This window comes from Lepus europaeus, chromosome 8, assembly GCF_033115175.1.
Source record: "Lepus europaeus isolate LE1 chromosome 8, mLepTim1.pri, whole genome shotgun sequence".
In the NCBI taxonomy this organism is placed as follows: Eukaryota; Metazoa; Chordata; class Mammalia; order Lagomorpha; family Leporidae; genus Lepus; species Lepus europaeus.
This window is the reverse complement of record NC_084834.1, coordinates 33,973,193-33,986,283: the sequence shown is the minus strand read 5'-3', so window position 1 is coordinate 33,986,283 and position 13,091 is coordinate 33,973,193. Positions and strand designations below refer to the sequence as shown.

General features: G+C 41.7%; 1 protein-coding gene across 1 annotated transcript in view; it reads right to left on the bottom strand.

Annotated features, from left to right (window-relative positions):
* The window catches only part of GYPA (glycophorin A (MNS blood group)), a 34,287-nt gene extending 26,651 nt beyond the window's left edge, over window positions 1-7,636 (bottom strand). The window contains exon 1 of the mRNA XM_062199068.1: window positions 7,564-7,636. Coding sequence (XP_062055052.1) covers window positions 7,564-7,600 — 37 coding nt within the window. The 5' untranslated portion in view covers window positions 7,601-7,636. The remainder of the gene's footprint in view (window positions 1-7,563) is intronic.
* Between the last annotated feature and the right edge of the window lie 5,455 nt (window positions 7,637-13,091).

The following is a 13,091-nucleotide window of genomic DNA, read 5'->3' as shown; positions in this document are numbered from 1 at the left end:
CTGACACAGAAAGATAAGTCTCTAAGGTTCCCATCGCAGCATTGTTTAAAGGATTGTAAAGGAGAAATCATCTAAATATTTAAAATCATGCCATAGGTGAAGTAAAGCATGGTTTTGCATCAGAAGTGATATTCTGCAGTTGCTAAAATGTTTTACAAGTGCATTTGCTAACAAGGAAAGAAAATGTTGAGTGAAGAAAACCCAAGTTTCAGAATCATACATATAGCAATTTTTGAAGTATATATTTATGAACAAAAAATAACTGAACAATTTTCAGCAAGATGTCCACAATGCCTATTTCTAGGTAGCAAGATGGGCAATGATTATTATCTTTCTTGGGGAAGGACATTGGTTAAAGACCAGGGCTCGCTAGTCCATTTGCCTGAACTGTAATCCCAGCTTCACTATCCACTGACAGGATGACTTTGGCAAGCATTTAAAACGTTTCGAATCTCTTTTGTTTCATCTGTGCAATGGGGATGATATCTGAGCCATAGATTTCAGGATAAAGTGAAATAATCCATGTAGAGGCTTAGCATGGTGTCTGGCACATAGACTATATTCGGTAAGAACTACTAATGTCTATAAATTTTCATTTTTCTTTAATACATGAATCTTAAAATAACTTTGTGAAACCAAAAGCAATAGAAGTCAACCCTTTTCCTCTCTTCCCAAATGGCTTTTGTGAAGTAGAGAATTCAATGCCTCTGTCACTGGGCACATTTTCCTACACAATACACAATATTGAAGGTCGTAGGCTGCCCATGGTAAATGAGAAGGAGCTGGAAGCACAGCCTGTGTGGAAACTGCTAAAGAAGATTAGCAAGGTAAGGTAACAGGAGGTGACAAAGGCATCCCATCACTCCCAAAAGGGCCTCACTTTCATATTGGACTGGAAGAAACGCAGCTAAGCAGGGCACGTTCAACCTAACTCCCTCTGCCATTAACTACCTACGATCTACACTTTTCTTCCAGAGACTAGCAAATTCGTTTTTCTGGTTCTACCTTGTTAATTGCCTACAATGTCCTAACCTATTCTGCTCTCAAGTCGCAGAAGCAATTGCTGAACTGGAGTCTGGTCTAAAACTTCAAAGGAGATGTGGCGGCGGAGGGGACGTAGGTCAGTGTTCTGCTCCTCTTCTTTGGCACTGGGGCTTGGTATGGCGCTGTGGGACTGAAACAGAGATGTACAGTGTTCCATGATCTGGGGGTTTACAGTCATTTGGAGTAATTTACATCTGTGAGACAGACATGGACCAGAGCACTGTTGGATCCCTGTGACGTGACAGAAGTATCTTGGGCAACAAATGTTCTACGGCTCTGTTTGTTGTCACTTTTGTGATCATTTAGTTGCCGGAAACAAGGCAGCTGGGGACTCAGGGATGTGTTCTTGTAACAGAAATAAATCCTAAGGAAAAATTGGAAATAAGGAGATGGTGCTGTGGCACAGCAGGTGAAAGCCCCGGCCTGCAGCACTGGAATCCCACAGGCACGCTGGTTCGCGTCCCAGCTGCTCCAATTCCCAGTCCAGCAGCAGAGAATGGCCCAAATTCTTGGGCCCTACATCCACACAGGAGACCACAATGGAAGAAGCTCTTGGCCCCTGGTTTAGGGAAGAAGTTCCTGGCCCCTGGCTTCGTATCAGCAGGATCTCAGCTCCAGCCGTTTGTGGCCATTTGGGGAGTGAACCAGCAGATGGAAGACCTCTCCCTCTCTCTCTGTCTTTCAGATAAATACAAGAAATCTTAAAAAAAAAAAAAAAGCAATCACTTGAAAAATTTTAACAATGCATTATTTGATTCTTTTTGCAGCTAACTTAAAAAATACGAAGCAGAAAAAAGTTATCCATAGCCCAACAACTTAGAGGTAACCCTAGTACGTTTTGCTTTTATATTTTAGTTTCAGTTCAGGTTATTTATTACAGGAAACTGTTCAGATAAGTATTTATTAAAGATGTGCTTATGATAATAATGGCTAGAAATATTTTACATAAAATAGAGGGCCTACTTGGTTTTGTTGGGTCAGTTTTTCCATTACTTAAGGTTGAAGACCTGAGGTTGGCAGTCGATGTAGAAACAGAACCTATAAAGAAAAGGTAGGGAAAATACTTAAAAATGTACTTCCCAAATAGGTTCTTAATTGTTTTCAAAAAAAAAAAAAGCAAAAAAGTACTTAAGGATGTGGTTATGATAATGATACATAGAAATCAATTATGTAAAAATAGAGGTCCTACTTGATTTTGTTGGGTCAGTTTTTCCATTACTTAAGGTTGAAGACCAGAGGTTGGTAGTCAATGTAGAAACAGAACCTATAAAGAAAAGGTAGGGAAAATACTTAAAAATGTACTTCCCAAATAGGTTCTCAATTGTTTTCAAAAAAAAAAAAAAAAGCAAAAAAGTACTTAAGGATGTGGTTATGATAATGATACATAGAAATCAATTATGTAAAAATAGAGGTCCTACTTGATTTTGTTGGGTCAGTTTTTCCATTACTTAAGGTTGAAGACCAGAGGTTGGTAGTCAATGTAGAAACAGAACCTATAAAGAAAAGGTAGGGAAAATACTTAAAAATGTACTTCCCAAATAGGTTCTCAATTGTTTTCAAAAAAAAAAAAAAGCAAAAAAAGTACTTAAGGATTTGGTTATGATAATGATACATAGAAATCAATTATGTAAAAATAGAGGTCCTACTTGATTTTGTTGCTAAAACCGGATGTTCAGAAGGAATGTCTTGTTTTTCATTACTTAATGTTGAAGGTGTGAGGTTGGCAGGTGCTGTAGTAATGAAACCTATAAGGAGAAGGTGGGGAAATACTTAAAAATTTACTCCCAAATAGGTTCATAGATGTTTTCAATAATCCTTTAGAAACCATGGCACAAAAAAAATTGTCATGGAATGTTTACCTCGGTTTCTCATTTTAAAATCTGTATATGAGGAGTCCTCAAAAATATCATGGAAAACGTGTATTATGAAAAACTGGATGGATTTCAAAATTTTTTTGCACCAAAACACATTCATCCTTTAATTCCATTTTCTGAGGACTTTTTTTTTTACATTTTTTTGACAGAAAGAGTTAGATAGTGAGAGAGAGAGAGAGACAGAGAGAAAAGTCTTTCTTTTCCGTTGGTTCACCCCCCAAATGGCCGCCACGGCCAATGCACTGCGCCGATCCAAAGCCAGGAGCCAGGTGCTTCTTCCTGGTCTCCCATGTGGGTACAGGGCCCAAACACTTGGGCCATCCTCCACTGCCTTCCCCGGTCACAGCAGAGAGCTGGACTGGAAGAGGGGCAACCAGGACAGAATCCGGCGCCCCGACTGGGACTAGAACCCGGGGTGCCGGCACTGCAGGTGGAGGATTAGCCTGGTGAGCCGCGGCGCCGGCCTTTCTGAGGACTTTTTAAAGTCCCCTGCTAAGTTAGTTTCGATATCCTAACCCTTCTTCTCCCTTAGGAGTTTTTCCTCTCTTCACAGTGGAATGGCCATTTGTTTGTAGAAGCCCAATGTCACACCAAACAACAGATATTTGTGGGTTTGGCAACAATCAACAACTCATTTCAGGTTGACGTTGCACCGAAGCTTGGAGGTGGTAAAGATGTTTAAATGCCCGGCTGTGCTGGGCTCCTTGGAATGGGCAGGAGGAGACAGGCTCACAGGGGCCGACCTTGTCTCCCACAAGACTCTGGTCATTGGCTGTTTCGGAAGTGCAGAGTGTGTGAGTGCTTGGCAGGGTGTGGGACACCTAAGGGGAAGACACAGTTTTTATTTTTCAGTCGTTTTATAGTCTTGGGGTCCCTGACAAGCAGTTCCTGTCACACTTCCCTGTCCTAATTAAACAGTTAAAAAGTCTCTGTACTTGGATCACTGAAACAAACAGAAATACCTCATTTCTTTTCTTAGTCATTGTGCAGTGTGCACCTGGCAGGGTGCTTGGGGTAATCGTGGTCTACACGGAGCACGCCTTTCGGCTCAAGAGCGGAGAACAATCCTTCCCCGCCTCTGCCCTCCCGCTTCCTCTCTTCCTCCCTCCCTTCTCTGCCTTCCCTTCTGTGAATCCAGAACTCTGCTAGATTCTGGGGACACTCTAATGAATAAAGAGGGCACAACACCCCTGCCCCTTGGCTCTTCCAATTAAATCAGTATGTTATAACCTAGACTGCAAATTCGCATGAATTGTAAGTAAAACCAGAAACTTCCAGCTGGTCCAGATTTAGAACGTGATTTACTAGTTGAAGTGACATAATACTGTGTTTTCAAAAATTTTTAAGAGTTATTGATTTATTTGAAAGGCAGAGTTACAGAGAAGCAGAAGCAGAGAGAGAGAGAGAGAGAGAGAGAGAGGCTGAGAGAGAGAGAGAGAAAGAGAGAATCTTCCATCACTCCACCAAATGGCTTCAATGGTCAGAGCTGGCCTGATCCAAAGCCAGGAGCCAGGAGCCAGGAGCTTCTTCCAGGTCTCCCATCTAGGTGCAGGGGCCCAAACACTTGGGCCATCTTCTACTGCCCAGGCCATAGCAGAGAGCTGGATTGCAAGTGGAACAGCCGGGTCTCAAACCGCTGCCCATATGGGATGCTGGCACTGCAGGCGGTGGCTTTACCTGCATCGCCACTATGCCAGCTCCCTTCAAATTGTTTCTCAGCATAAGAATCCAATTTCCAGCCAGCATCGAGGCTCAATAGGCTAATTCTTCGCCTGTGGCACCGGCACACCGGGTTCTAGTCCCAGTCGGGGTGCCGGATTCTGTCCCGGTTGCCCCTCTTCCAGTCCAGCTCTCTGCTATGGCCTGGGAGGGCAGTGGAGGATGGCCCAAGTGCTTGGGACCTGCACCCACATGGGAGAGCAGGAGAAGCACCTGGCTCCTGGCTTCAGATCAGTGCAGTGCGCCGGCCACAGTGCGCCGGCCGCAGTGGCCACTGGAAGGTGACCAACGGCAAAGGAAGACCTTTCTCTCTGTCTCTCTCACTGTCCACTCTGCCTGTCCAAAAAAAAAAAAAAATCCAATTTCCTTTGAGCACACCCAGTTGGCTCCTCTCTCAGAACTGCTGTATTTGCTCTTCCTGTCACCTCCAGTCCCATCCCCTAGACTGCGGTATTGGCTCCTTGTCATTGTCCATCTCCTAGCACTCTGTCATCCACTCAGAAAAACGTCCTACTGCCCTTTTCCAAAGTAACCTTCTGCATGCATGTCTATCAGCTTACTTGATTTTGTTTTCTTTATAATATTTTTCCTGTCTGTTCTGATCTTAGTAACTTCCTTGTTCTGTTTATTGTTTTTGTTCCCTCCCACTGTCCACCCTGCCAGGAGCTCATTCACCTTATTGCCATGGCCTGGAGGCCCAGCTCGGCACCTGACCTATGATTACTGAATGAACAAATGAGGGAAGCAATTCAGGGACTAGGAACCAAATTATTTCAGACAGAAAGAAAAACACACAAAAAAACCAACTTTTTCTCTATTTGGAAGATGACCTCTGATAAGGTCAGAATGAGAAATAGTGGCTTGCTTCTAAAATTATTGGCATAAAGAGAATGATCAATTTTTCCATTGCTAAATATGTTTCCCCTTCACACTCTATATTCTCTTCTTCAACTAAAGAGCAAAGGGGGAGGGTGAAATCTTATGTCCTTTCTGTTGGACTATCAAGCAGCCACATCCAGAGAGACATAGATGATAACAGCTCAGGCACTGAGGGCTGCTGTAGCTTCCAGAGCCCTGGGCCTCGATGACCTGGTCATCAGCGTCACTTGAGGCCTTCATCCACTCTGTGCTTGAGCCACTGGAGACGCGAACAACTCACTTATTTTCCAGGAACCCTTTCCAAATTTGGAGCACCTCTATGCCACACAAAGATTTTCCACATGTTGGATTCCTTCTTTCCCAAAAACATATGCTGTGTCTAATGTTGATTGACTCATCCCCAAGCAACACAAAGAATACCTCTTCTTTCTTCTGTCTAATCACACTCTGCAAACATTTGAATACATTTGCATATTATACCACATCCCTTCCATTTCTCTTCTTTTCTTCAAACTAGATGTTTTCATACTTTTCTACTTTAGAAAATGAGAGCAGTATTGCTAATCTGCTTCCTTGTAATTTTTTTTCTCCCTAACTTTTAGGGAATTGCCAATCAATAGACCCAGGTTTGTTCCATAGTCTATTATTATTTTCAAGCTAATACTTATCTTAATAATACTTATTAATACTTCCTAATTATTATAATTAATTCTTTTTAGAGCTAGAGAACAGCAAACTGCACACTTTACTTTGTGCCAGGCATTCGGGTAAGAGCATTGCGTTGCCTGGTTTGTGCAGCCTCCGACTGTTACTGCGAGGCAGGGATGGATGTTGCCCACCATCTACAGATGAGGATATCCAGGGAGACAGAGGACGTGCAGTTTGTTCCTAATGTCCCCCAGGCTATCAGATGTGGAATCAGATTTGAAGCCAGTTCTGTCTGTTCCTCACTCCTGTGAGCTGAGTCATTCCGCTATTTTATCCCCTGGAGTATCTTAGAAAATGCTGATCTCTGCCCTATATTCTACAGAATACACAGGAGCCCCTTGACACCTGCTCTAACTTGAGTTAGGGCTGTGTCTGATGGGCTACATAGATTTCAAATAACAGCCTGGTCCTTATCAAAGTGCTAGGCACCAATGTTTCCCACACAGACATACTATGTTTGAAAGGATGGGACATATAGCATTCTCAGAAAAAAACAAAAATAATGTTAAGTTAACACACCTTAACAATACCCCGAGGTATTTATTCATGTCAATGAATTGGCTTGGATTTCTCCCCAAACCACATTAACACCTAAGCCAATGAGAGATTTTATTTTCATTCTTCCTGCATTGCACCTCAGTAACTGACCTACAGAGAGGGAGACAGCGCCCCATGTTTCGGAATTCATGCTGGGGTCTTGGCCCTTTCTGGCAGCAGAAATAAGAAATGATACTTTGTGAAAGCTGAGAACTATTAGTCCACCATCAACTTCATCAATAATTCATTAATCTGGAAACTTCTCTCTTTTAAAACTGAAACAAAGTAACACATTTACTGACACAAAGCTATTCCTCACATTTGATAAAATTCCTTTAGTTCTGACTAGGCTTAGAGTGGAAGCAAACTTGTGATTCAGCCACAAATACACGGAGACTTCACAAAGTTTGTGGAAAATAGAATTAAAAGAGAAATTGATTTGGAAACAAAAAAGTCTTGAAATCTATGCATTGCTTTTTCAGAATACATGTTTTCCACGAACTTTTTGAAGATCACTCATAAGTATGGATTTCAAAATCTGTTTGTACTGAAGTCAACATCTTTTCATTCTATTTTTCTCTGTGAACTTTTTGGAGCATCCTCATAATGTGCCATGTCCCTTACCTGGCTGACTGAATTCCAATAAAACCAATCCATCAGATGGGAATCTGAGACACTATTCGGTAATTTAATCAATCGAGTAAGATGCAAATGCCGTAAAATGCCGAGTAAAATGAAATGCCGTAGTTATCATAACTCCATATTCAACAAAGCAGCATCCAGTTTAAAAAAAATGACTTACCGAACAATAGTAGTGCAATTGTTATTTTTTCATACATCCTGGGATCATGAGCTGGCTCACAAAGTCGGTGCAGGCAAACCACCAAGAACAACTGAAGTGTCAATTTCAGGCCCCCGCCTGAACGCTGTTATCTTCTAGGGCCACCTTCTAGGGCCACCGTCAGTCCGTTGGCCTGGCTGGCATTTTAAATGATGCAAAGTTGTTAAGTGTCTGTTAACAAAGATATATGGATATCTTACTTAACTGGGACTGTGAAAGTCATAAGGAAATCTTCACTTCAGGGAATTGGCTGCTACATGTGAAATCTTCTATGCAAAAATTAAGTGGGCAAAGCAAGGTACTAGTCAGGGCCTGCCCATTCGGAAAAAGAATGACTATGGAGGCCTGAGGTCCCAGCTTGCACCAGGCTGATGTAGCTGCTGTGGGCTATGAACCTTTGCATTTTTAATGTGGAGTTGTTTGTGGTTCAAGTTGAAAATGAAGCTTTTTTATATGAAAGGCAGAGGGAGAGACAGAGAGACAAACAGACAGGTAGAGGTCTCCCATCCCTAATTCACTCCTCAAATGCCCAAAACAGCTGGATTGCACAAGACCAAACCCAGGAGCTGGAGGTCCATCTGAGTTTCCCACAGGAGTGTCAGGGACCCAAGTGCCTGGGCCATCACCTACTACTACTCAAGTGTGCGTTAGCAGGAAGCAGTGCCGGGACTCAAACCCAGGTACTACGGTATGGGATGCAGGTGTTTCCAGCGGCATCCCAACGACTGCACCAGATGCTCATCCTGAAAATGAGCTCTTATATTTAAAATAACTGTTTCTGAACATTTTAATTACTATTTGAAAGCACTTCAAACTCAGCACAAGACATACAGTAAATTAAAAGACTCAAAATGCAAGAAATCTTTCACTGAAATCGAGCTTGAATTAAATAGTAGTGCCTACATAGCTTATGTAATATCAAGACAATACATGCAAACATTGAAAAACAGAAAGAAACTGTCCAATGCAAACCTTGTTATAAGCCAGGTGAAAATGCAGCATTATGGAGTCAAGCATTTGGCTCAGCTATTAGGATACTGTGTCTCACTTCAGAGTCTCTGGGTTTGATTTCTGGCTCTAGGGCCTGATTTCTCTCTCTGACTCCTGATTCCAGCTGCCTGCTAATGCACACTCTGGGAGGCGTTGAGGATGGCTCAAGTAATTGGGCTCCTGTCACTTACATGAAAGATTTGGATTGAGTTCACAGCTTCTGGCTTCAGCCCCAGACAGCCCTGGCTATTGTGGGCATTTGGGGAGTGAATCAGCAGATAGGAACTCTCTCTTTCTGTATCACTGGCTCCCTCTGCTTCTCAAACAAATTTTTTAATGTGTGGTGTGGAAGTTTGAGGAAGAATGATTTCAAAGGGAGGCAGAACAAAGCCAATAAAATAATTAAATTAGGCTTCTTTATTTGAACTCTTCTGAAAGTTGTTTTTAACAGATGATTGAATAGTCTACCTAAGTTGTGTTACTCTAGTAAAAAGCTTTTCGTGTGAACGTTTTTCCTGCCTGATCCAGAACGTCAATTTGCTAAGTAAGCAATTTGTGAAATACTCATTTACCTAAGAGGTGCTTTATTAAAAAGCATTTAGGAAGCTGACATGATAGTGGGCTGGGGAGAAGATGGAGATACATATCAGCTGAGCATCCTAGAGAGGGCGCACCTGAGACTATGGGATTGCCAGGGAGCTGGGATGCAGACTTGGGCCAGCCTGAGATTCAGGGCACAGAGGAGATTGTGTGAGCAACAGCATCAGGATCTTGTGGAACCTTGGAAGCTGAAGCCTTGCTCAGTGCTCTGACACTTCACGCAAAGCAGTTGCTGCAAAATTTACAAAAAGTTACATTTCAGAAATATTCAATAAATCAGTACCTTCCATAAGCTAGTTATGGTGATTGGATACCAGGTTGTGTTGCAGAAATGTTAAGAGATCCTTAAGAGATTCTTAAGAATTCCTAATGAAAGAGATCTTGTGAATGTTAATATGAGCAGTAAACAATTATTACACACACATTTAAATTGATAAGGGGAAAGAAATTAGCATGAACCTTCGAAAGGCTCTTTCCCTTTGCCGTGAGTAAATCAATTAGTGTCCTCACAATAGATTATTAAAATCATGTTTTCAAAAACAAAGACATGAAGACTCCGGATAAAATAGGTGAATGGAAACAGTGAGATCACCAAACAGGATCTATGAAAAAAAAAATCCTGTTTGACTCTTTTCTTTTGGGCTGGATTACCTCCACCTGAACATACCTTGCTATCATCTTACGTGACCTATTCCAATTCTGCTCAAGATCTCAGTTGAATAGGACTTCCTCCAAGAATGACTTCCTAAGTCTCAACCAGGGAAGGTCTCAATCTGTTCTGGGTTTCTACTCTGCCCTTGTCATAAAACTTATCATATTGCATCGCATAACCTTTGGGTCCTAGCTAGACTGTAACTTCTAGGTAGGCAAACTCTGCCTGCAGCAGTCTTATCTGCTATTGAGTGCTTGGGAACACTTGATGCTCAATAAGTTTTTTCCTCCATATCTGCAGGTTCCATATCCATGGTTTCAGCTAACTATGGATCAAAAATATGTAGAAAATGTATTGAAAATGTACAGACTTTTCTCTTTATTCCCCAAAGAATACAGTATAAGAACTATGAGGGTGCTTTAAAAAGTTCTTAGAAAAATGGAATGAAAAGATCAGTTCATTTTGATGCAAAAATTTTTTGAACACCATGCACAGTACACATTTCTCACTTTTTGAAGACTGCATGTATGCATGCATTTCAAAGTGTTTTTGCATCAAAGTAAATTTATTTTTTTAATTCCATGTTCCATGGATTTTTAAAATACTCTTGTGTTTATATAACAATTGCACTGCACTATATATGAGCAATCAAAGGATGATTTAAAGTATATGGGAGGATGTGTGTGTGTGTGTTGTATGCCGATGATATACCATCTTATGTTAGGGACTTGATCGTTTGCAGATTTTGTGTCTGTAGGGAGGTCCTGAATCCACTACACACAGATCCTGAGTGAATTTGTCAAATTAGTAAATGACAAATGAATATTGCAGTGCAGAGGAGAGCAACTTCTCTCCGTCAGTCTTGGAGTGTAGAGACAACTTATTTTATATATGAGAGGTCTTTGAAAAGTCCAATGAAAGTGCATATTATGAAAAAAAAAAAAACAACTCTGCATGGATTCCACCATGTTTTTGCACCAAAATAAACTTGTCTTGAAATTCCCTATTTTCCACAACGTTTTGAAGTACCCTAGTATACCCTGTGTTATATCCTAACTCCAGGCTACTCCCAGCCAAAGTCCCTTACTAGGAAAGGAAAAAAAAATTGGAAAACCAGCCTGGAATCCAGAGTTCATATTTCTTCAGGTTGAAGTATTCTGACTCTGAAGATGCGTTCTCTTATTCCACAGCCTGCTTCCCCAGTGAAGTACCTCATTAATTATTCTAGAAACTCCCCTAGCCATTTCACAGGCAAGTTCATTCACATTTGTCTCTGGTTGTTCTGAATCACTGGTTCTCTGTAAGTGTAGGTCCTGTCCCCCCAGTTCTGTTTCCAGCATCTGGCAGAACGCCCTACAAGAGGGGGAAGCAGAGTCAGTAACTACCTGTCTTCAGGATGGTCGACCACGTGACACAGGGAGTCACCCGTATGCTCACGGGCTGCAGGAAAGCAATGCATGTTTTGCCCTTGGTCTCTTGGTAGAGCTAATCTGCTCTTAAGAACTGGGGGAGCGGGCAGTGAACTCGGGTTAGTATAGGTTTGCAGTTTCTTTCAGCATTAGTGTTGACACTGCCTGGCCTGATTAAAGAAAGGCAAGCCTTGGAGTGTTCTTAGTGTGGGAACCAGAGATCAGAGTCAGCATCACACGCAGAAGGTGTGTGGACGTGGAGTTGTACAGTGACCTCTAGTGGTGAATCTACATAACAGAAGGGAAAATATGAGCCTAGAAAACGCAATCCAAAATACCATCAGATTATACTTTTCCCGTTTAGACACTTCTCTAGGTGTCTTTATATTGTTACACATCATGAAATCCTAACCATGAGCTGTATCAAGCATACATTTTAGATAGAATCACCTATCTTTTGAGAATTTTAAATCTGTGCCTGAAGAAGATGCTCTTTAGACATGAAATGTAGTAGTGTTGCCTAATTTCTTGGTACTGTATGTCCTCAGTCTGTTTATCTTACTGAGCTGGCCACTCTTATAACATACTCAAGGACAGAGATGAGGCCCATGAGGCACAAGATGGTAAACTAGGAAAGTCAACCTGGATCCATCAACCTTTTGATGACAGAGAGACAATTATGTTGGTGATTATTTACCTCGCAAATATTGCAGGCTCAGGTTATGCCTGAAGGTGGTGGCATGCTAGTCTGGTCTGCCAGAGGACAAATCTGCTCTTTGTAGTTTATATGGAAGACTGAGGACAGGGGAGGAACAGAAATGCCAAGACTCTGGCTTGCACTACCAGCCTCTTTGGACTTTGTCACCTTAGAAAGGTTCAGTCTGCTTTGCCAGAATGGTCTAACTATTTTCCTGGTTAGATTTTCATTTCAAAATTTAAAAAAAAATAAGACTCACAAAGTTAGACAAATCCGATGTTCAAAATAACCCTGTTCGAGAGACAAAACAGGTATTATCAATCTTATTTGATAAATGAGGAAACTGAGGCTAGATTGTTGATGTATTCATTGATTTGATTTGGCCCCACATGTTTTCCATTGATTTAGCTCCCAGTGTTTAAAATGTTATAATTTATTCAAAAATCAGGAGGGATAGGGCCAGTGTTGTGGCACAGTATGTTAAGCTGTTGCTTGCAATGCCGGCATCCCACATCAGAGTGCAGGTTCAAGTCCCGCCTGCTCTGCTTCTGATCCAGCTTTCCACTAATGCACCTGGGAAAGCAGCAGATGGCTCAATCACATGTGCCCCTGCCATCGATGTGGGAGCTCTGGATGGATTCAAGCTCTAGACTTCAACATGGACTATCTCAAGGTGGTGCAGCCATTTGGCAAGTGCTGAAAGATTCTCTCTCTCTCTCTCTCTTTCTCTCTCTCTCCGTCTCTGTCTGTCTCTGTCTCTCTCCCTCCTCTTTCTTTGTCTACCCCCCTCTCATTCTGCCTTTCAAATGCATAATAAATATTTCACAAAATAAAGATCAGAAGGTGATTTAGTTAAAAATTAAGATTTTTTTTTTTTTTAAACAACAGGAAGATCTGGCCAAGAATGAACTTGTGCTCCAGCTCAGTGGTGGTCCACTGGAACTCACCATTGGTAGTCTCTTGGAACAAGCGTGCTTTCTTGACTTGACCTGCTACTTCCATCACTTAGACCAAGTTATACTGTGATGAAACCTCAAAACTTCTGTCTCGCAGCATCACTGGCTCATTTCCTGCTCATACTACATTTTGTCTAAGATGGCTACAAGCTCCAGGATGCAGACTGAAGGAAACACTTCTATTG